Genomic DNA, 25115 nt, shown 5'->3' on the forward strand with positions numbered 1-25115 from the left:
AGGTGTTTTTTTTTTTTCTTTTTTTTCTTAATACTCTTAACTTTCCCTCTCCCTGTTCAACATATCTCTTAAAAGACCATTTCTGTAAAAATTTCCATAGATTTTTACCTTCCTTCATCTTTTAACTCAATCATTAACTTTGATTCAGATGCCAAGCTAACTAGTTGTGAAAGAATTAGTGATCTGGTTGAAAAGTCCCATAATGCCTTAGCTGCTGAAGTACTGAGGAACCTGTCAGATGCTGGAAATACACCTTTGGCTTTGTGGACCACAATTTATGGCACGCGTGGTGCTCTGGAACAGGACACCATCTAGTGGAAGTATAAAGGTCGATTTGCTATTTTACTCTGAATTTGGACCTTACAGTTGGTCTTGGACAACTCATGTTGATACTGAAAAGGACCCTATAAATTCAGTTTTTCTAAAATCTATAATAAATTAAAAAAAAACCAAAAGTGAGAAAAAAATTGTTATCTGATCCAGATTAACAGTATTTTCAGAATGTGTATTATTTTAATTCCAAAAGGTCATAATAGTTGAAAAGTTATTAGCATACAGCATCAATAGTTACACAGTTATCAACCCAGTATTTTAAAAGTTATTTTCCAAAATAAATGTATGCAAACCAATAGGAGTGATGATTTTGTTGTTGTTCCAGTCTTATATTTCATACTCATTTTCAAATATGATGCTTGCTTGTATAGGTTTTGATAAATGTCTGTTTTCAGGGCCATCCTGAAATATAAGGGCTATCCCGTGTCTTCCTAATTTGAAGTTTTAATGTTTTTTTTTTATCCTAAATTGGTTTTGGACTCTGAAATGCATTTTTGCATTAAAATGTTCATGTGAGTGGCATTTTTTTGCTTTTTGGTTGTTGTTTTTTTTTACTTTATTTATGTGGTTGAATTTCATAAAACTTCCTCAGTTCCCTGGATTATGATCATCTAATCAGGATGTGAAAGGGCATGCCTCTCTCTGTTAACCTGTTTCCTATTATAGGCATCAGCTACTGTGATATACTTGGATACCCAGTTGGGGCATTGTTGCTATTTTATTTTTTTTAACTTATTTTTTGCCTTACAGTGGCAGTGCAGTGGGCAGTAGTAGTAACATTACTAATTAATACTTACAGAATTCTTTTATGTGCCAGAAACTGTCAACACTTTAACTCATTTAATATTTACAACAACCCTATGAAGTTTTATAGATGAGGAAGCCAAGGTGTGGGGAAGTTTAATAACTTGCAGGTTTAATAACAGGTAGTCTGAGTCCAGAAGCTATGCTGTTAGCAGTAGACTGCCTCTACACTACTTCATGGATAATGATACTTTGAAGGCAGTAAGAGTCCAGCTGAACCCTGCTCCAGTCTGCCCTGACTCCCTGGCATTAGCCCTCTTCCAGACTCCACCTCCACCCTGCCACTGCCAATCTGCTCTCGCTCAAAGAGTGTTTTTACCGTCTTTGTATTAGTTTCGCAAATTCATCAACCTCCACTGGTATTCTGTCTCCAGGTTTGAGTTCTAGGGAAGGAGCTAGCTGCCTCTGCTAGTTTATCATTTTGCCCTGTGATAACATTTTGTACAAATATTTCTCTCTCAGATTGTATGTTGTACTAGATATTCTTCTTCTGTTTTGCTTTTAATAATAACATTGCTTTTAACAACAGGAGTGTTCTTATATTACAAATATATCAGTATTGATTATAAAGAGCAGAAGCCCAGCCAATTAATTTGGAAATTCAATTCATCACAAACACAGAAATTCTAATTCTATATTTTATATCCCTTGCAACAGCTTCAAAATATTATAAATCTAAAGCTGATAGAACCAAAAAAAAGGGAGACAAACTCATAATCATAATTAGAGATTTACAGTGCATTTCTTTCTGTAATTGATAGAGAAAGTAGTCAGAAAAAAATCAGTAAGAATATGAATGATTTGAACACATGATTAACCAAGCTGACCTACTAATACAGGCATAGAGCACTACGCCCAACACTACATGCAAAGTGCAGGTTACATTTATTTTAAGCGCATGTGAAACATTTACAAAAATACAGACTTCTATGAAATGTGTGGTAATATCTCTTTCTTAACCCTTGTTGATATGTCTTTCATGTAATCTTGATTTAACATTCTAACCCAAAGTTTTTTCCAGAGGAGGTGAAAGAGAGTTAACAGTATACCTATAGTTATATATTTCAAGGCCAAATTTGAGTCACTAGGAAAAACTATTCAGATTATTTTAATTCTTTAATGAGCTTTGTGTTCTGTTCCTTTGATTGTCTGTGTCATCTCTTGAAGTCTTTCCAAGGCAATTACTTCTTTGAATTTTGGATTCTACAACTTGATACTGACCATGTTGAGAATTTTTTACATTATATTTTTCTCATATGCATTTATTTCTGTTTGTACACAGTTGTATGTACTGTGTTTGTTTAGAGACGGCTGCGTCATGAATTGGTACTGTGCTTTGGGTCCCTTCCTGTCTATTGTAGGCATACTGTCTCACTAGTGCTGTATGTACTGAGTTTGACTTATATTTACTGGGAAAATGTCAATATCATTCAGGAAATTAAATAATATTTTTATGGATGAATGGCAGTATTTACTTGATAAATGTTGATTGGTCTTGCAGAATGTTTGTTAGAGTTTAGATAGAACCATATCCCCAATGGCTAAAAGCCTGAATTTATATTCAAATTTTATTATACTTGGTAATATCAAATTATATCTTACATAAGAAAAATAAAGCTCCCTATTTCAATTCCAGGGTTGGGTGAGAATCTTGAAGGAATTCTATTTCGTCAAGCTCTTCAAGTCTTAAAGAGCTTTTCTCAAGTAGACTCGAATAAGAGTTCATTTATTTATGTGTGGTGATGGTGGTTTAGTCACTAAGTCGTGTCCGACTCTTGTGACCCCATGGACTGTAGCTGCCAGGCTCCTCTGTCCATTTGATTCTCCAGGCAAGAGAGATTTCCTTCTCTAGGGGATCTTCTCGACCCAGGGATTGAACCCGAGTCTCCTGCATTGCAGGCAGCTGTGAGGGAAGCCCCATTTATGTGTGGACTATCACACAAATCCAGGAATGAGCTTTACTGTGACTGGATTTTGTGAAGTCTGGAGTTGAAGGTGCTTTTGGACTCATGGCAACACTTAGAAGAATTAGTAGACATTGGGAGAATTTCACTTTGGTGCTAGATCATGAGTCTAATTTAGCTGCTCTGTAAGAGCTTTTATCTGTTCTGGTTCTAACTTGGTACTCAGATTTTCTGCTCACTCGGGTTATGTTAGCATAGTCATCAAACTCGAGCTCTGCTTTATGCCCTTCAGTTCATCCTCCAAAGGTGTCTGGAGTTTCTTAGTTTATATTTCTGACATTGTAAATCTGATTTGCTTAGCTTAATTCTAGTTGAGTTCACAAGGCAAATTGCTTCTAAGTCTAGTCCCTGCCCTTCATCCACTGGAGGCGGGAGGGGCAGATAGGTGGAACAGGTTCTCTCTGTTCAAACGACTGGCGGGCATTAGGACCAAAAATAAATGTGCGGGTTCATTTGCTGTTTTTTCAGTGCTATCTCTACTTCCAAGGCATATTAACTGCTCTATTGGGTTCTTTTAGCACTTTGTTTTCTTCTTTATAATGGCACTTCCTAGTTTAATTGCATATTATGGCCTTAAATATTTATCTGTTTTACTGAATTAATGCTTTTGAAGAGTGACACTATATTTTATTCTTCTGCATGTCTTTATCATAATAAATGCCCTGTGTATGTTTGTTGAAATTGATATGTTGACCACCTTCCCTACTTTGAGAGACTCTGATGCAGCATCTGGGTACTTTTCATTTTCTCTTTCCGTAAAACAAGGAACTCAGGCACTTGGAATGCTGAGTGAGGGAGAGGCACTGCACTTTAATGAAATGAAACTAATTTGTAAGGTGAAGATTTTAATTATCATTTCATGTAAAATTGGGGATACAGATATACATGAACATAGACTGTTGTCAGGAGGCACATAGTCCAGCAGGGAAAACTAATGTGTAAAAATAATTGTTTTGTGCTATAAATGCATTAAAATTGTTATATTCTAGGTGTGGTGGTAGCACAGAAGATGATTGCCTCTGTTTTGGTTAGGGATAGCTTTACAAAGGAGAATTTCATGAATTGAGTCTTGAAGAAGGAACAGTAAAAGATAAGCACATGGGCTTAGTAAAGTGGCAAGGAGGGAGAGGGACAGGGACGTGATAAGTAGGAGTTAGAGAGCAATCTCGGCAAGAAAAACTGGCTCATGCAAGGTTCAGCAGGTGCTGGAGGGGGTTGGAATAACAGAATGTGTGAAGAGCTGGGAAGAGATAAAGCAGGGCAGGGAGAGGGGGGACTTGTATGCCACAATTAGAGATTTGGAATCCAGCCTGAGGGCAGTAAAGTAATTTTATACAGGGGAGTAACAATCAGATTTGCATTTTTACCAAAATGGCTGTTAGCAATTTCTTATTCTTGGCAATGTGAATAATGAATCGGGGATGAGTGGATGGGGTTGGGGACCGCATGGACTGTAGCCCACCAGGCTCCTCTGTCCATAGGATTCTCCAGGCAAGAATACTGGAGTGGGTTGCCATTTCCTTCTCCAGGGGATCTTCCCGACCCAGGGATTGAACCCGTGTCTCCTGCATTGGCAGGCAGATTCTCTACCACTGAACCACCAGAGAAGCCCATTAGGGAGGCATGTAGACTAATTAGGAGGCTGTAGACTGTGAGACTGTATAACTAGAATTGAAGAAGACCTGAAAGAGGAATGGAGAGGAGGGATAGTTATGAAAAATACAAATGAGATAAAATTGTTAAGAGTTAGCAGATGGATTCTTTGCTTTCTGAGCCACCAGGGAAGCCTTATAACATAATAGATCATATTTCTCCACTCCTTCAGGGCTAACAAACTATTTGTTCTTAGAGGAAAACAATAGAATGGGAAAGACTAGAGATTGCTTCAAGAAAATTAGAGATACCAAGGGAACACTTCATGCAAAGATGGGCTCAATAAAGGACAGAAATGGTAGAGACCTAACAAGCAGTAGATATTAGAAAGAGGTGGCAAGAATACACAGAAGAATTGTACAAAAAAGATCTTCATGACCCAGATAATCACGATGGTGTGATTACTCACCTAGAGCCAGACATCCTGGAATGTGAAATCAAGTGGGCCTTAGGAAGCATCACTATGAACAAAGCTAGTGGAGGTGATGGAATTCCAGTTGAACTGTTTCAAATCCTGAAAGATGACGCTGTGAAAGTGCTGCACTCAACATGCCAGCAAATATGGAAAACTCAGCAGTGGTCACAGGACTGGAAAAGGTCAGTTTTCATTCCAATCCCAAAGAAAGGCAATGCCAAAGAATGCTCAAACTACCGCACAATTGCACTCATCTCACACGCTAGTAAAGTAATGCTCAAAATTCTCCAAGCCAGACTTCAACAATACGTGAACCGTGAACTTCCACATGTTCAAGCTGGATTTAGAAAAGGCAGAGGAACTAGAGATCAAATTGCCAACATCTGATGGATTATTGAGAAAGCTAGAGAGTTCCAGAAAAACATCTATTTCTGCTTTATTGACTATGCCAAAACCTTTGACTGTGTGGATCACAATAAACTGTGGAAAATTCTGAAAGAGATGGGAATACCAGACCACCTCACCTGCCTCTTGAGAAACATGTATGCAGGTCAGGAAGCCACAGTTAGAATTGGACATGGAGCAACAGACTGGTTCCAAATCGGGAAAGGAGTACATCAAGGCTGTATATTGTCACCCTGCTTATTTAACCTATATGCAGAGTACATCATGAGAAATGCTGGGCTGGAGGAAGCATAAGCTGGAATCAAGATTGCCGGCAGAAATATCAATAACCTCAGATATGCAGATGACACCACCCTTACGGCAGAAAGTGAAGAAGAGCTAAAGAGCCCCTTGATGAAAGTGAAAGAGGAGAGTGAAAAAGTTGGCTTAAAGCTCAACATTCAGAAAACTAAGATCATGGCATTCAGTCCCATCACTTCATGGCAGATAGATGGGGAAACAGGGGCTGACTTTATTTTTCTGTGCTCCAAGATCACTGCAGATGGTGATTGCAGCCATGAAATTAAAAGACGCTTACTCCTTGGAAGGAAAGTTATGACCAACCCAGACAGCATATTAAAAAGCAGAGACATTACTTTGCCAACAAAGGTCCGTCTAGTCAAGGCTATGGTTTTTCCAGTAGTCATGTATGGATGTGAGAGTTGGACTATAAAGAAAGCTGAGCACCGAAGAATTGATGCTTTTGAGCTGTGGTGTTGGAGAAGACTCTTGAGAGTCCCGTGGACTGCAAGGTGATGCAGCCAGTCCATCCTAAAGGAGATCAGTCCTGGATGTTCATTGGAAGGACTGATGTTGAAGCTGAAACTCCAATACTTTGCCACCTGATGCTAAGAGCTGACTCATTGGAAAAGACCCTGATGCTGGGAAAGATTGAGGGCAGGAGGAGAAGGGGACAACAGAGAACGAGATGGCTGGATGGCATCACCGACTCGATGGACATGGGTTTGGGTGGACTCAGGCAGTTGGTGATGAACAGGGAGGCCTGGCGTGCTGCGGTTCATGGGGTCGCAAAGAGTCGGACACGACTGAGCGACTGAACTGAACCCGATTTGAGCATCACCTGTTCTGGAACTTTATATGACTACTGTTACTTTATGTGTCTTTTCTTTGCCTTCTCATAAGGCATGCCTTTATTATACCTGTATTACATATATTACACTGCCTTATAATTGCTTACTTGTATTTTCTCCACTAGAGTAAGAGACATGGGTTCGATTCCTCTGTTGGGGTGATCCCCTGGAAAAGGGCAAGGGAACCTACTCCAGTATTCTTGCCTGGAGAATCCCATGGACAGAGGAGCCTGGCAGGCTACAATCCATAGCGTCACTCAGAGTTGGATACGGCTGAAGTGACTTAGCACGCATGCAGACTGATTTCTTAGGGCACACACACTACATCATTTAATTCTTGACCTAAAATCTAGCTTAGTGTCTGATATATTATAGTTATTCAATTAATGTCTTAATGCAATAAAAGAATAACTCTTCTCTTTTGTAAATTATGTTCCAGATTCGATACATTTCTCAGACTCAAGGTTTACCAGGAGAACAGTTGTTAAATGTGGGTACAAAATCCACAAGATTTTTTTGCAGAGAAACAGATCTCTCCCATTCTGGTTGGAGACTAAAGGTAACTCACTTAAAAAAAATATTTAGAAAAACATTTTTCTAAGATGCCTTATGTTCACGGATAGTACTCTCTGTGCCTATTTTTATTTTATTACATTTGTTTCTTTTGAGTTTTCTTTTTTGACATCCCCCAACCCCCCTTATAATAAGGAGAGTCTTTTCAGAATGCCTTAGCTCATTCTCTAACCTGGCAACACAATTAGTAATGCGTTTTAAATAGTTTAAAAAATTTTATGTGTATCATTTTGAGTTCTTCCCCACCCAACTCTGCATTTATCAAGCTTTATGGGACAGGGCTGAACCTAACCACTTACTACGTAACCCAAGCATGTAATTTGTTCCCAGGATCAGTAAATCCTTAATGATTAACTTCAGTAATTTTGTTAGGGAATTTATCTATGTGTGTGATTTTATCTATATATTTTTTGGCCTGAATCTGAATGTCTCATTTTCTGTATGCTTTTAAAAAATTATATTTTGATAGTTATTCTTTTGAAACTACTACTTGCCTTAGAATATTCAATATATTAGACTGAATGTACCAGAATTGAAAAAATAAAGAATTTACAAATGGTAGTAATAAGATATTTTTCTTCTCTGATATATTTAATAAGACACTGGAAGAACATGAGGCAGAGACAGGAATGAAGTCTAAAGAAGCCAGAAAGTACATATTCAACAGTCTGGATGATATAGTGCATGTGAGTACCGCAGTCACATTTGTCAGTTTCTCATGCATACAAATTGGTGGACTTGAATGCCAAGAATGCCAAAACACGTTAATCATTTTCTACATGACAGAGTGCTTGCTGTTTTTAAGCTCTTCAAATGAAATTGATTCTAAGGTTTCAGAAACTAAATTTCATTCATCTTTATCAAATATTTGATTTGTATTATTCTGTTCTTCAGTAAAAGTATTTTTTTAAAAAGGAAAACCCTAGCAAACATATTTCTTTTCCTTCCATCTGTCTAGAAATGAATGTTTGTTCAGTTAAAGCAGTTTTTTCCCCATTTTGAATGCTTTTTGATACCTCAAAATATTTTTGAGATGTGTTCTTTCTTACTTGAAAATAATTGTAGTTCTTTGTTCTTTCCTGTGTTGTGGGTGTTTTTTTTTTTTTTGAATTGTGAGACTTTAACATATACTATGGTATATGGCTTATTTTTATTTGATGTCTTGAAATTTTGATTTTGCAGGTGAACACAGTGATGGATTTGGAAGGAAGTGATCTTTTGGCTGAGAAAGCTGATAGACGAGAGTTTGTTGGTCTGTTGAAAAAAATGTTGCTGATTGATGCAGATTTAAGAATTACTCCAGCTGAGACTTTGAACCATGCTTTTGTTAATATGAAGCATCTTCTTGATTTCCCTCATAGCAACCAGTATGTTACTTTAAAATCTTTTAAAATGATTCTGAAGAAATGATAATGCTGTCTATAGTAAACCAGTTTGTTAGAAAAATGATTCAGTTTCTTCATTAAATATAAGTAAACTGAGTCAAAAGAGGTTAAGCTAACTTGGCTAAGTTCACATAGACAGTAAATTGCAGAGTAGAACTCGAATGCAAATCTAAATCACAGTCCAGTGTTCTTTTTCCAAAATAGCATACTGAAAATGACTGAGTGATAGTACTTTTACATAATATTCTTACCTTAATGACCGGACATATTTATAATTAATAAAAGTGTTAAGTTTTTCCTCCTCCAATTTTGAGTCCTGCAAACTCCAAATTGAAAAACTCCTTTTTTCAGTTTCCCTTCACACCATTTGCTTTTCTCCTCCATTCCTCCACCCCTCTTTCCTCTCTTCCTTGTGGAAAGAGGTTTTTTTAATGGGTTGGTGGAGAAGAATATACGCCCAAATTGAAATGGGGGTCACAAATTATAGTGTGCTCACCAAAATGTGCTCACTGTTGCTTTACTGTCTCAAGAAAATGTTTCAGATAGAAGCATATGCTTCTTCTTGCTTCAAACTTCCATCTTATAGGATTTCCTGGTAGACATAGTATTGGAAATCTGCAGATTAAGTGCAAGCCATAGACTTTTTTTTTTTGAAAATAATTTTTAATCTTAAACTATTCTAAACATTTAAAAAATAATATGACCATTACTGTTCACTTTTTCTTTTGCAGTGTAAAGTCCTGTTTTCATATTATGGATATTTGTAAGTCCCATCCAAATTCATGTGATGCAAATAATCACAATAAAACTTCACTTTTAAGACCAGTTGCTCCAAACAGTACTACTAATTTGGCAGCAAATTTTACTAAAATTGGCACATTAAGAAGTCAGGTAAGAACTTACAGTATTTGGTCATTTTTGCTTCTCTTTTCTTTAACAGTTAATCATTTTGCTTTTGAAATATGCATAAGTTTCCATATTAGCACTTCCAGGGTAATAGTTGGAACATATCTACTCAAATTTATTTTTTCCCTTCACCTTTTATTCTTTCAATACAATCTACCGGCTCTTCTATGTCTCAAGTCTACAAGAAGTAGACTTCAGTAAGATCAGTTTCTGGGTCCATCTTTATCATAGAATAATGGTTTTTTAAAATGCACTTGATTTCTACTTATAAAGCATGTGTACACAATTATTAGAAGCCTGCTCTGTATAATGAATGCCATGTCCATCAATTGTTTCAGGCATTAACCACATCTGCTCATTCAGTTGTGCACCATGGGATTCCTCTGCAGGCTGGAACCGCTCATTTTGGTTGTGGTGATGCTTTTCAGCAGACACTGATTATCTGTCCCCCAGCTATTCAAGGTATTCTTTTATTTAAATTACACTTTGAGTTTTGGCATGCATTATTTTAAAATAAGTTTAGGCATCTATTCATTAGATATACTGCATGGGTTTTGTTACATTTAATGCTACATTTGAATTTAATTTAAGCTGGTCAGTAGCCTTTAAACCGCTGATACTCATTAATTGACTGGAGTTCCATTGTAGTCATCATTAACAAAATGGATCATGTGACAGTTGTATTTCCTGTAGAGTCTAGCATGATAAAATACTTTAGTAGGAATTAATGAACTGGGAAAGCTGTGGATTGTCCTTTGTTGGGTAAAACTGCTCCAGATATTCAGGGTAAATACTTAATATCTGCGTGTCATCTCTAGACATTACCGTGACCGAAAGCTCAGATCTTTATGTTTTGGTCAAAGGATTTCTGTCCTAAAATATTGTAGTCTTGTTCTTTACCCATAGCTTAGTTTTTTGTTTTTTAAATATTGATTTTTATCAAATTGCCCTTATTTAGTTAAAAATATCAAATCCTCAAATGAGATAATGACAGAATACCTTTGAAGAAGCATAAATTCTCACACTGAGGAACTTCTTTGTGGTAAGAGAATGATAGTGAACTTCTTGACTGGAATAACTAGAATGAAGTCCTCTTTCCTAGGTCCTTTGCTAGCATCTTGTCCTTGCTAGGCTGTAACATCTAAATCTTAAAATCCAGAGATTGGTTTCAAATGGGCCTGAAAGGATGGTCTGAAGTGTTGCAATGCTGGTCATAATAAGTGAGAGCTCTTGGTGCCGAGTCAGGACACCTGGGGCCTAGCTCTTGTTTCTTCTGTTTGCTCTGCCGTGCCAGACAAGTTTGTTGACTTGCTTCAACCTTAGTCAGAGAAAACAGATGGAATGGCTACTCTCTTGATCATTTCCAGCTCTAATATTTCTGGATTCTGAGGGTGATATTTTAAATATATATTTGATTTAAGGATATGAGCAACTTTTTGAAGTTTTTATTTTAATCTCCTGCACAGTATCTAAAAAGCACCAAGAATATGTTTGTTGACTTGCTTGACTAGTAATGAGAGATGTGAAAACATGGCAGCTTTTCAGCCGCTTTGGTTCTACCAGGGTAGCTTTGGTCTGTTATCTGTGAGAGTGACCCATGGCTTATCTGGTAATAAAAATACCTATAGCATATTGTCAGAACTCTTAAAGATGCTGTAGTGTTTCTTTGTTTTTCTTCAACTGTTATAAAATTTTTGAACATATAGAGAAGTTCAAATAATAGTAATGCCTTCTACTCTAGATTCAACAAGTATTAACATGTTATATTTATTCTTTCTATTACACATACACACACTAAAATAGTAAGTCATAGATGTTTTACTTCTAAATACTTGAGCACACAAAACTGATGCTTTTTTTTTTTCCAATCAGTTACTACTTAAGTGGTATCTTGACAAATACATTTTCATATAGATGTGTTTAATCTGTACTAATAGATTGTTGCTTCCTTGGTGACTCAGTGGAAAAGGATCCACCTGCAGTACAGGAGACATGGGTTTGATCCCTAGATTGGGAAGATCCCCTGGAGGAGGAAATGGCAGATCACCCCAGTATTCTTGCCTGGGAAATCCATGGGCAGAGGAGCCTGATGGGCTACAGTCAGACAGGACTTAGCAACTAAACAACAAAAAATAGTTTGTTAGGTTCTATCTCTTTCTTCCATGTACCAAAATTTATTTGGGGATTGCCACCAGAAGCCTTTGACTGGTGTATTTCATCAAGATTTGGAGTAGCAGGAAATTCCCTGGGAGTTAGAATTCTGGGCTTTCACTTCTTGGGGGCCCTGGTTTGATCCTTGGTGGGTAAATTAAGATCCTGCAAGCCATAACATTTTAACAGCTGTGAGTGGTTCATAACAAGGATAACAGAAGGAAAAGGAGATATTCTCAGACTCGTTAACTCATCAGATGTCAAGAATAGTAGTTTTAGAATTAGTAATAAGACAAAGCAAAATATTTGTTCGCTTACTGAACTAATAGGTGCAGTTGCAGCAGCAAAACAGGCAGGCTCTATAATATGTTGTCTCATTATTTCTTATCTTAGTGTAATGGCTGCTTAGAAAGGAAAGTTTTCCTTCTAATCCATTTTGGCATCTCTGTAGAAAATCCCATTGTTGGTCTTCCTACCCCTTTATCTCATAATGTGCCAGTCTATTTTGAAGATATGAGCGCAATTGTACAGTAGTTTGAATATTCTTTGGCATTGCCTTCCTTTGGGATTGGAATGAAAACTGACCTTTTCCAGTCCTGTGGCCACTGTTGAGTTTTCCAAATTTTCTTATGTATTGAGTGCAGCACTTTAACAGCATCATCTTTTAGGATTTTAGATAGTTCAGCTGGAATTCCATCATCTCCACTAGCTTTGTTCATATTAATGCTTCCCAAGGTCCACTTGACTTCACATTCCAAGATGTCTGGCTCTAGGTGAGTGACCACACCACTGTGGTTATCACAGTCATTAAGACCTTTTTTGTATAGTTCTTCTGTGTATTCTTGCCATCTCTTCTTAATATCTTCTGCTTATGTTAGGTCCTTGCTATTTCTGTCCTTTATTGTGCCCATCTCTGCATGAAATGTTCCCTTGATATCTCCAATTTTCTTGAAGAGATCTCTAGTCTTTCCCATTCTATTGTTTTCCTCTCTTTCTTTTTGCTCATTTCACATGGTAGCAAGATAATGCTCAAAATCCGTCAAGCTAGGCTTCAGCAGTATGTGAACCAAGAACTTCCAGGTGGATAAGCTGGATTTTAAAAAGGCAGAGTAACCAAAGATCAAATTGCCAATATTGTTTGGATCATAGAGAAAGCAAGAAAATTCCAGAAAAACATCTGTCTGTGCTTCGTTGCCTACGTGAAAGCCTTTGACTGTGTGGATCATAACAAACTATGGAAAATTCTTAAAGAGATGGGAATACCAGACCACTTTACCTGTCTCCTGAGAAACATGTGTGCAGGTCAAGAAGCAACAGTTAGAACAGGAGATGGAACAACAGACTGGTTCAAAATTGGGAAAGGCTGCAGCTTATTTAACTTCTTTATGGAGTGCATCATGCAAAATGCCAGGCTGGGTGAATCAAAAGCTGGAATCAAGATTACCAAGAGAAATATTGACAACCTCATATATGCAGATGATACCACACTATTGGCAGAAAGGGAAGAGGAACTAAAGAGTTTCTTGATGAGGCTGAGAAGGAGAGTTAAAAAGCTAACTTAAAACACAGTGTTTAAAAAATTAAGATCATAGCATCTGATCCCATCACATCATGGCAAATAGATGGGGAAAATGTGGAAACAGTGACAGATTTTATTTTCCTGGGCTCCAAAATCACTGTGTTTGGGGACTGCAGCCATGAAATTAAAAGACACTTGCTCCTTGAAAGGAAAGCTATGACAAACCTAGACAGTGTATTAAAAAGCAGAGACATCACTTTGTCAGCAAAGGTCCATATTGTCAGAGCTGTGGTTTTTCCAGTAGTCATGTACAGATGTGAGAATTGGACCATAAAGAAAGCTGAATGTCGAAGAACTGATTGATGCTTTTGAATTGTGGTGCTGGGGAAGACTCTTGAGAAGTTTCTTGGACAGGAAGGAGATAAAACCAGTCAATCCTAAAGGAAATCAACCCTGAATATTCATCAGAAAGACTGATGCTGAAGCTGAAGCGCCAATTCTTTGGCCACCTGATGTGAAGAGCTGGAAAAGACTCTCGACACTGGGAAAGGTTGAAGGCAGGAGGAGAAGGGGATGACAGTGGATGAGATGGTTGGATGGCATTACCAACACGATGGACGTGAGTTTGAGCAAACTCTGGGAGATAGTGAAGGACAGGGAAGCCTGGTGTGCTGCAGTCCATGGGGTCGCAAAGAGTCAGACGTGACTTTTATGACTGAATGACAACAACATTTCAATGAAACATTTTAAAATGATTATTGAGTAGCAGTTATGGTACCATTATAGTTTGTATTTTAAAATAAAGTTTATGTTTGTTGTACTTCACTTTATATTTTTTACTTTGGAGCAATATTATTTAAGCTTGCGTTTCGTGTATTTTAGATACTATAGATATAGTATGTAGGTATAGCTAAATAGGTACCACATCCCTAATATTGTGCTGTTTCTATGTACAGAAGACTTAGACAAGCTTTTACTTAACATATCTGAGTATAGGTTGTATATAGTGAACAAGCATTTCACTACTTTGTGATCTGAAAAGCTAGTTAATTCATCCCTTCTGGATGAAAACTGCTATTTCAGAATCAACTACATTCCAGCAAAATTCTCCTCTGCTGTACTAGAATAGGTTTTTAGCTCTTTGTGTTATGCTTTCCAGATATCAAGCAAATCTAATCATTAAAATTTTAGCTTATAACCATACAGAAAATTGAAATTTTAACCTACTTTTGAATTTGATTTTTTAAAAAGATTCGACCTCTTGAGAGATTGTAGGAGAATTCTTCTCATCTTAAGGCTTTGATTATGAGAAGAATTTAAGAGCAGCCGGATTTTGGGGGGATGAGATTTAAGAATTCGCTCTGTGATTTCATCCATATCAAAGTGAATTCTGCTTTTTTCTCTGATGAGATTCTCTATTGCTGCAATATATCTACACAGCCTGTGTGTACTTATATTCCATTTCTTGGAGAATTCCATTTCATGCTTTTTGGAAAGGGTAAGAAGGTCAGTTTTGAAAAATAACTCATAGATCTTTGTTAAACTTAATTTACATTTAGCTCTTTAGGTGGAGCTCAGAGGGTAGAACACCCTTAGCAGTAGGATAAAAGGCTCTGAAGAAAATAAACAGAATAAAATTAACTTCCTTAGAATTAAGTTACTGTGTATTCATGCAATAAATAATGTAAGGTTATTTTTCAATAGGAAAAGAAAACAATTGTATTTTTTTTTTTAATGGCTGATCACCCAAGATCACTTTTATCCAAAAACTAATTATCTTTAAATAATTATCTTTAAATAATAAATTATCTTTAAATAATATAAGGTTATTTTTCAATAGGAAAAGAAAACAATTGTATTTTTTTTTTAATGGCTGATCACCCAAGATCACTTTTATCCAAAAACTAATTATCTTTAAATAATCTGCCAGCCCATATTGAAAGTAAATGCTACAATAGACTGGAATTATGAAATAGTGAATTTATTTTAGTAACTGAGCTTTCTGATCTTAGGAGATATCCCTACTATCTTGTTAGTTAAAGTTCTTAGTTGAGTAACACTTCTTTACTCTTTTAAAGTTTAGTACTGTGGGTCTTAATATTTGCAAGGTGCTCTTGCAATGTATGACAGACATACTAACATTAACAGGATTAGCCTGGGTAGTAATCCTGTAATCCTGCCTCTTAATTTTCCTAGGGGGTAAGCAAAATTGAATGTGTTTCTCCTGGAGTTCCAATAGCTCTCCACTAGAAATAACAGTAAATTAAATCACAATGATCAAAGCTTAGTTACATCATCATATTAGACAGAAAAGTTTACTTTTTGTTTTTCCTTAGGAGATTGAAATGAGTGTGTCATCCTGAATTTTATTGACTCCTGTAAACTGTCATGGCCATTGAAGCTGTGATACAGTCCCCCTTTGGTGACTCACGTGTAAGATCCTATTACAGTTTTAAAGAAGAGAATACCAAGCACAGCTTGAAATTTGTACAAAAAGATGAACATTTACCTGCTAGAGGATAAGTATTTTGAGTCAGGTGCATCTTTCTGTGTCTTATCAATGGCAGAACTTTTAAAAAAGGAAAATAAAGTATAATAGTGAACTTTAAAAGGAATGAGAAATTTCAAAAACAATAAATGATTCAACTTTATGTATTGTAAAATAGAGTAGCTTTATAACAATTTTTGGAATGATGTACCACAAGGTAGATAGAGTATTATGCAGGGGATCTTTTTTCATAATCCTAATAAGAATTTTAGCAATTCATACATTTAAAAGAGTTTTGTAAGTTAACTCAGAGAAAAGTTTTTCTTTTATTTGAAAACTATTCTTTTCTATTTCATAGGTATTCCTGCGACACATGGTAAACCCACTAGTTATTCAATAAGGGTAGATAATACAGTTCCCCTTGTAACTCAGGCCCCAGCCGTGCAGCCACTACAGATCCGACCAGGAGTTCTTTCTCAGGTTGGTGATAATAATTCATTATTTTTGCATATGTGCTGTCCTTCTCATACTCACGTAGAGGCCTTAATCCATTGGTGATACATGGGCTTGTGCTATTGGAAATAATGAAAATGACCTAGACAGGAATTCTTTCCTTATAGATTATTGAATTTAACTTTTGTAATTATTAGGTGATTGTTACTTTGAGTTACTTGTAACATACTAGTTTTTCTTTTGCTTTTGGTTTTGTTGTTTTTGCTGCAGCAGACATGGTCTGGTAGGACACAGCAGATGTTGATACCTGCCTGGCAACAGGTAACACCCCTGGCTCCTGCAACTACTGCATTAGCTTCTGAGGGTGTGGCTGGTTCACAAAGGCTCGGAGATTGGGGGTAAGTTAAAAACAAAAATACTTCTTTGTGAGTCGTTTGCAAAATACATATGGTAATGTAGGGATTCAATTTTTCTAAATTTTCTCCATAGGAAAATGATTTCACACAGCAATCATTATAGCTCAGTGATGCCACAACCTCTTCTAACTAATCAGATCACTTTATCGGCCCCTCAGCCAATTAGTGTGGGCATTGCACATGTTGTTTGGCCTCAGCCAGTCACTACCAAGAAAAATAAACTGTGCCAGAACAGGTTGGTATTGATATTTTAACTTTTCCTCTGCATTTTGAAAATGAATCATTAAAATAAATTTTGCATGCACACCAAAGGGTCACCCTATTGTATTCAAAATGACCTCTTTGATAGATTTGCTACAAATACTAAGCCAAGCTCCCTTCTCAATTTCTCAGAGGTATTTTGGTAAAACTAATGGAATGGGAGCCAGGAAGAGAGGAAATAAATGCTTTCAGTTGGTAAGATTGTCTTTATTGCCCTTTTGATTTATTATCTACCTATAATGTTAGACAATTCTAGACACTCAGAATCACATTTACCAAAAAAAAAAAGACTGTTAGAATATAAGTAAATGCAGTCTACACTCGTTTCTAGAGATTTTATATATCACAAACTCGATCTATGTGTTAGTGTGTCATATACATAATCGTGAACAAGTGAAGGTTCGTATTGTTACTTATAACATGGTATTTTAGAAAAATTTCATGTATATATTTTGATTATAGAAATGACACATTATTCCTTTGATTGCAGGAGTAATTCATTGCAGAATACCAATATCCCACAATCAGCATTTATTTCCCCAAAGACAGTAACTGGGAAAGATGTCGAGGAAGTAAGTTGTATAGAAACACAGGACAATCGTAACTCAGAAGGAGAGGCAAGAAATTGTTGTGACACGTCTATCAGGCAGGACTCTGATTCATCAGTTTCAGATAAGCAGCGGCAAACCATCATCATTGCTGACTCCCCGAGTCCTGCGGTGAGCGTGATCACCATCAGCAGTGACACTGATGAGGAAGAGACGTCCTCGCAGAGACATTCACTCCGAGAGTAAGTGCCGAAAGCAGATTCCTACAATTTTGTGACATTCTTAAATAACGATGGTGGCATCCTCTGCTGTGGTGGAAAAAAAAACTTTGTGATTTACTATTGTCTGTTCATGTCCTTCGGAGTAAACTTCCTGAATAGTATTTAGCATGACTGAAAGTGGAAGTCACTTAGTCGTGTCCGACTCTTTCCGACCCCATGGACTATACAGTCCATGAAATTCTCCAGGCCAGAATACTGGAGTGGGTAGCCTATCCCTTCTCCAGGGGATCTTCCCGACCCAGGAGTTGAACCAGGGTCTCCTGCAATGCAGGTGGATTCTTTACCAACTGAGCTATCAGGGAAGCCCATTTAGCATGATTACTATAGCATTTTTCCTGTATTTACGAGCTTTAGATTTTTATCCATGTAGGTATTTCTTAACTGTTTCATATCTGGGGAGTAGGTTCTCATTTTTGACCTGTTTTCCCCTTCCCTCTTCACTAGATGTAAAGGTAATCTGGACTGTGAAGCTTGCCAGAGCACTTTGAACATCGATCGGATGTGTTCATTAAGTAGTCCAGATAGTACTCTGAGCACCAGCTCCTCAGGGCAGTCCAGCCCATCCCCTTGCAAGAGACCGAACAGGTAAAGGGATTTTAACAGCAGTGTAGTATAAACATTAAGTCTACTAAAAAGCCTATGTTTTCTTTTGTTGTTGTTTAAATTAGTAAGTACCTGCCAGTTTACCACAGTGGCTCTCTCTTGTTCATAAGTTTTGAACTAGATCACCTTTTTATAAACTCAGGTTTGAAGTAGGAATTTTCTTTTTTACAGAACAGATCTAAATGAAAAATTGAGGTTCTAATAAATGGTTTTTAAAAAATCATTTGTTTTTGAAAGGGTAAAAAAGTCACATCCTCATCTCCAGCTCCACAGACTACCATTGTAACTTAAATTTAGAATAAGAACATATGCTTTAGCAATACAAAAAGGAATGTTTTACATTATAAAGTAATGACCCACTGTCAGAGGATTTGCTGTGATTTTTTTCTCTCTTAGTGATTGATTTGCCTGGTTTTATCTGTATTTCCTTTCGGCCAGGGATATGCATCGCCACTGAAGTAGTGAATGACTCCTAACCTGCATGATGTACTATCTCATTAAGAGATGAGCTGTAAAAATTTCAGTGAAATGAGTTTGATTTCCACTTGACATTTTTTATAGTGGAAAATTTTTTCAGTCATAATTTTATTCTTTTTTTTTTTCCTTAGTCAGGAACTATGGTTTTTAATACTTATAGCCAAAGCTCTGTGGAAAATATAAAATAAAATCAACACATCTTCTTCTTATAAATTGTTTATAATGTGATTTGCAAGTTGATACTGTGCATTTGTTGTTTAGTTGCTAAGTTGTGTCCAACTCTTTTTGTGACCCCCATGGACTATATAGCCCACCAGGCTTCTCTGTCCATGGCGTTTCCCAGGCAAGAATACTGGAGTGGGTTTCCATTTTCTTCTCCAGGGGCTATTCCTGACCCAGGGATTGAGCCCGCATCTCCTGCTTTGGCAGGCCGATTCTTTACCACTGAGCCACCTGGGGAGCCCCATGAGATGTGTGTGTGTGTGTGCACGTGTGCGTGTCACACACACATACACACATATGAGATATAAAAATGTATATAAGTAAAATATACATATAAAAAGATAAGCTTCAAATTTTAAGTTTGAAATGAGTGGTTAAAAATCCCAAGGTGAGAGAGGGGCCAGGGCCCAAAGATCAGGACTAGAAGAGAAATTTGGACTCTGGGTGGTTAGACTTTCAGAGAGGTAGGAAAGGCCTTTCGAATAAGTGGTTAGTTAAAAGGACCCAAATTATCACTAAGTTATTAGTGATAATTCTAATTTATTAGAATTTGATCTCAAATATCCAAGTTGCCTGCTTATATGTTTGTACATTTCATTTCAGTTGTCCAGAACAGTACTTCTTTTGTACTGTTGAAATCTTCTGTAATTTATAATATGGGATTTTATGAACTGCTACTGAGGATCAAGTGATAAAGACAGGAGGGAAAATTAAATGCCAAGAGGGTGTTCCTAAACAGACAGAATTAGCGTTAGCAGTCCAAATAGAGAATTAATGTGAGAGTCTAAGGAATCTATGAAAAATGTGTTTGGGGTAAGGAAGAAGTTATAATTAGGTATGAAATAATTTAATAAGATCTTATCAATTTGGTGGAGTTTGGAAATTATTTAACTTTAGATTTAAGGTTGAAAAACATTGTACAAATATTTTCTTTTAGTATGTCAGATGAAGAGCAAGAAAGTGGTTGTGATACTGTGGATGGCTCTCCAACATCAGACTCTTCAGGACATGACAGTCCATTTGCAGAGAGCAGTTTTGTGGAGGACACTCATCAAAACACAGAATTGGTAACTTCTACTGACACAGAAACCAAACCAGCTGTTTGTACTGTTGTGGTGCCACCAATGGGACTAGAAAATGGATTAAATGCCGATGAGCATATGGCAAATACAGGTAAACTGAGTCCCCTCTATTTCCCTGATTGTCCCTTAAAAGGTCTTAATTTGGGAACATCAGAACCAGAAGTCATCTCTGAATTTCTGACTTGTCCCTGCCAAATCTTTTGTACAAAAGAAATACTTTGTAATATTATCCAGTGCTTAGAAACTAGGAGATCTTTACTTTTTATTTAATTTTAAGGTTCTCAAATCACTGTTGTGTAAAATATCTAAAGACCTTTCATAATTTTTATATGAGAAGGAAAAAGCACCTCCTCTGTAATATTTTGTTGTTGCCAGATTCTATATGCCAGCCATTAATAAAAGGACGATCTGCCCCTGGAAGATTAAACCAGCCTTCCACAGTTAGTAGTCGTCAGCAAAAATTGACATCAGCATTCCAGCAGCAGCATTTGAATTTTAGTCAGGTATGTTTGTGAATTTATGAGTCTTTGGGATTCAAATTCAGCAGTTTTTTTAATTGGGAGAAAAAGATTCTCAGACTGTTTAAAATCTTAATATATGCTTCCATTTTCATTATTCCAAGTGACTAAAAAGTAATTGGCTTAATAATAGGATAATTATCAGATTATCCATGGAACTTGAATTCCTTAGAAAGATTAGGTTCTTAGGTTTTCATAAGAGAACCTAGGAGAATTCTTCTCTATCCTTAATGTAAGTTAAGATCTGAGAGATCCCCTATGGGTTTTCAGTCACAGTATCTTTTAATTTCCCTTTTTTTCTTCTTTGTGACTTATAAAATATGTAGTTAGTCTTTTGTTTTGTTTTTGAATAGGTTCAGCACTTTGGGTCTGGGCATCAGGAGTGGAATGGAAACTTCGGACATCGCAGGCAGCAAGCTTATATCCCTCCCAGCGTTACCAGTAATCCTTTCACTCTTTCCCACGGAAGTCCTAATCACACAGCTGTGCACGCCCATCTGGCTGCAAGTACACACCTCGGAGGACAGCCTGCTCTACTTCCATACCCATCATCAGCTACCCTCGGCAGTGCTGCACCAGTGGCCCACCTCCTAGCCTCTCCATGTACCTCAAGACCTATGTTACAGCATCCAACTTACAGTATCTCCCATCCCAGTGGCATAGTTCACCAAGTCCCAGTGGGCATAAACCCCCGTCTGTTACCATCCCCAACCATTCATCAGACTCAGTACAAACCAATCTTCCCACCACATTCTTACATTGCAGCATCACCTGCGTATACTGGATTTCCATTGAGTCCAACCAAACTCAGCCAGTATCCATATATGTGAAAACTCATAAGAGTATATTGAGGAAGCTCAATGATATAAACATTTGATTAAAAATAAAACATGGTATTTAATAAATATTAGCCATGGCACAAGAAAATTATTTTTGAATCATGTAGACTTGGGTGCAATTAAACAACTTTGAGCTTTAAAAAAAAACTCACTTTTAATGTGTTTTGCACATTTGGTATAACTTGTCTTTGGTCATGTTCTTATGTTGTAACTCTAGACAGGTGACTTATGGGAGCAGAAGTCCAGTTTTTGCTCCCGCTATTTTTTATAAAATTGCCTTCTAACTAGTGCAAGACACGTCCATATTTGGGAAGCCATTCTGTGTACAGACTTAGAGCAACAGATGCACATACGTCAGAATTACAGCATACAAGTGAATTGTATTATCTGTGTCTTAGTGTATAAATGTTGGGTCACTTACCTAAGAAATTGAGCTATTGTTCTTTACATTTGCATGTGTCTTTGCATGGGCAAAATGTTGCCTAGACTTTGCTCTTAAATGTTGTTCTAATAATCTCAGCTGCATTGTAAACCGTTCCCACACATAGTGCCTTAAATATTTGAGGTTGTTAATGTTATTACTATATATAAATGTTGAGGACTGCAGCACTTAAAAATTCAGACTTACTCTTTAGTTTCCTTTGATAGAGTAATGTTCATTTTTGGTTTTGTGTGGTATGATTTCAGGTTGTAGCTATTTTTCCTTACTAAGAGGGCAGCATGTTTGCAATAGCTGAATTCTGCTGTCTGACTTTTTCCGAATGATCTAGCTTCAAGAAAAGCAAGCAGGTAGTAGTGCTTAAGAAAAATTGATTCAGTATCTAATGAATAGTTGATATCTGTCACAACACAGCATTTTATATACTGTTAAGTGAAACTGCAATACAATCTAAGTTTATTTTGGGAGTGTTTGCTGTATAATTGGATTTAATAAAATGTTTAGAGATGCAGTAGGCATGACTTTGAGTAGATAATGAAAGAAAATGCAAAATGCTCATTGATTCATGATGTGGTTTCATCCTAGCTTGGGCAAACCATGCAGTATTTAATAAATAGTAGCAGAATATTTACTATTGAAGCTTGAAAAGATGTGAGTTCTTTGTGTGCAATTTTTCATTTATGCATGTGAGAGGGTTTTTTTGTTGGTTTTTTTTTTAAGTATTTTTACATTGTAGTACTTGTTTTGCTTGTTGGTGGTGTTTGCTTATTTAATACATTCCGTCAGGGACAGAAATTACATGCTTTTTTTTCCTAGGAAGTACGTCTTGGGTTTTTCCCTCTTTATTCTTTATTTTTTTTTTTGGTGGTGGTGGTGGTTATGTTTAAATGAAGTTGCTTTTACAGCACCAAAGACTTAATCATCCATTTCCTATATAAAAGGTAGCTACTTTTTGCATAGACCTCAAGTATATTGTAGTGTAGAGGTGGAATTTAAAGGAAGGTATTAAACAGGCTGTGTTTTAGCTTATGGGCAAGTAATAAATTGTATCATTTATCTTGAATGTATCATAGATAAGCTGCTATATAACGATTGCCACTTCAGATAGCTGTGAAATTAGGTGATTAACTAGTTGTTATTTAGCCTTCTAATTTCTGTATAAGTCTAATTACATGAAATAGAAGTTGGGGTTTTGATTTTTTACTTTGCTTTTCTGTTTGGAGTGTCATTGTAACTACTGTATTGTAAATGATGGAAAATAATTGCGTATGTTATTTTGGGGTGTGTTATTTGCATCAGTATTTTATCTCTATTAATGTTTGTGCTCATCACTGCATATAAAACTTGGATGTATCAATGTAACTTAATTTTTTATTTTCATACTGGCATTGTAGACACTTGAGAAAGCTGTATCTTGCAGGCTTGACTTAACTTTTTTTCCTTAAAAATCTGGAATATAATCTTATACGATTTACTGGAAGAAACAGTACAAAGCATTTGAGTGTAAAATTCTCCAAATGTTTTGGATTTACAGCATTTCTTTGATAAATGAACTGCATACCACTAGTACAGATCTAGTACAGCGTTGACAATAAGCTAATAATGGATAAACTTTTCTTTACTCCATTAATACAAGCAGTGTTTTATTTAATAATCATCGATGAAATAAATGTGCCTGATATTAATTTTAAAAATTACAGTATTAGATCAGAAAATAAAAACCAGCAGTACATTTTTAGTCACACTGAAAATGAAGGACTTAATTTTCCCCACAAGTTTCAGTGTTTTTAGTAATCAATTCTATGCATTTTATATAAATAGAAATATATATATATTACACATAAAAAGGGATAGCCTGAGATTAATTTAAAAGATTATTTACAGATGGCAAATTTATGGAGTCACTATTTAAGTAAACTTGCTGCCCTCCACAGCCTTCTAATTTTATTTATCTGGTCCAGCAGTTTACTGGTATCTGCTCGCTTGTTGGAGAAGAATCAGTGCTGGCAGCGCATGTTTAAGAAACACCAAGGGCAAAAGATTGATGTTTGTACCAGGTACAAAACTGGCACGGTTTTTTTTTGTTCAGGGCTGTGTTTACTACCCTGAAATGTCATATTTTCTGTATTTCAGTTCCAAGACTGTGATGTCTTGTTAAATTGACAGTAAATGATAAACTTCAGTGTTTTCATAATATAACAATCCTTTTTGATAAAGGCGTACCCAAGTTAAGTACACTGCTCTTAGCTGATTCTAATCATGGGCTTTTTAAAAAGGAAAAAAGAAAATTCCAAGATCCTACTAAAGTCTAAATTTAGCATATTGACAAAAGAATCTGGATTTATACCCTCTTTAAAACCTTTTTTTACCAGTTTTCTTTTGTGTTAATGCTTTCTTAAATAAAACACTGCATGAATTCCAAGTTGCATATTTGCATACTATTTTAATTTACAAATTGTTTTTTAATCAAATATCCTGGTATTTTGTTTCTTTTTCCTTCAGGGTGTTTAAGTATGTTACTATAGTAGCAAAACTTTTTCATTTAAAAAATCTCTACTACTAATTTCTAAAGTTGGTTTGTGTTAAGTAAAAGTTAAATCATACACTGCAAGGTGTAGGAAGATTTGTTTTAAAGAACCCAATGATATAGGTTTGATTACTAAGTTTGAACTATTAACTGTTTAATAATTTTAGACTTGTGGCTTTCTTTCTTTGGTTTGTTTGTTTTTGCTTTTACTTCTATGCTACACTAGTTTGCCATGTAGCAATTGCACTGTGCAATATTACAATAAGGACTGGGAAAATTTTTATGGATGTAATGTCTATTACGGTTTGCGATAGTATTTCTCTCTAGTTCTCAGTGATTTAAATGTGACCAAGCCTTCTGTACTTTGTCACAAAAAGCGGGTTTTCCAGGTGACTATTTTGGTGAGTGTCAAAATAAGAATTTATGGTGTATTACTGTCGATTCACTTTGAATTAAAATATATATATTGCAGCAAACAGCTTGTTGACTTTTTTTCCACCCCAGTACTCCTTCCAGAGTAGGGAAGGAAGAAGTTAGGAAGATTGAATTACCCAACTTACATCATCTCATTTAATTCTCAAGACCACCTGTGAGACAGATATACAATTATCTTTATTATGTTAATGAAGAAATAGGCTCCGAATATCTAGGTAAGTTGCCCAAGGTCCAAGCACTAATGATTGGTGAATCTGAGATGTGAACAGGCTGCCTAACCCCTAACTG

General features: G+C 36.3%; 1 protein-coding gene across 19 annotated transcripts in view; it reads left to right on the plus strand.

Annotated features, from left to right (window-relative positions):
- The window catches only part of HIPK3 (homeodomain interacting protein kinase 3), a 90665-nt gene extending 65797 nt beyond the window's left edge, over positions 1-24868 (plus strand). For 5 of the 19 annotated variants that reach the window (XM_081543797.1, XM_081543800.1, XM_081543801.1 and 2 more), the window contains 14 exons: positions 7144-7263; positions 7877-7963; positions 8460-8644; positions 9394-9553; positions 9907-10030; positions 16085-16206; positions 16450-16577; positions 16669-16830; positions 16989-17051; positions 17347-17646; positions 18130-18270; positions 19925-20160; positions 20445-20572; positions 20941-24868. In XM_081543797.1, coding sequence (XP_081399923.1) covers positions 7144-7263; positions 7877-7963; positions 8460-8644; positions 9394-9553; positions 9907-10030; positions 16085-16206; positions 16450-16577; positions 16669-16830; positions 16989-17051; positions 17347-17646; positions 18130-18270; positions 19925-20160; positions 20445-20572; positions 20941-21417 — 2433 coding nt within the window. In that variant the 3' untranslated portion in view covers positions 21418-24868. The remainder of the gene's footprint in view (positions 1-7143; positions 7264-7876; positions 7964-8459; positions 8645-9393; positions 9554-9906; positions 10031-16084; positions 16207-16449; positions 16578-16668; positions 16831-16988; positions 17052-17346; positions 17647-18129; positions 18271-19924; positions 20161-20444; positions 20573-20940) is intronic. The other 14 variants (XM_081543808.1, XM_081543809.1, XM_081543807.1 and 11 more) reach the window with 3 other exon arrangements.
- The last annotated feature ends 247 nt before the right edge of the window (positions 24869-25115 follow it).

This window comes from Giraffa tippelskirchi, chromosome 11, assembly GCF_054371585.1.
Source record: "Giraffa tippelskirchi isolate mGirTip1 chromosome 11, T2T-mGirTip1v1.2.pri, whole genome shotgun sequence".
NCBI lineage: Eukaryota > Metazoa > Chordata > Mammalia > Artiodactyla > Giraffidae > Giraffa > Giraffa tippelskirchi.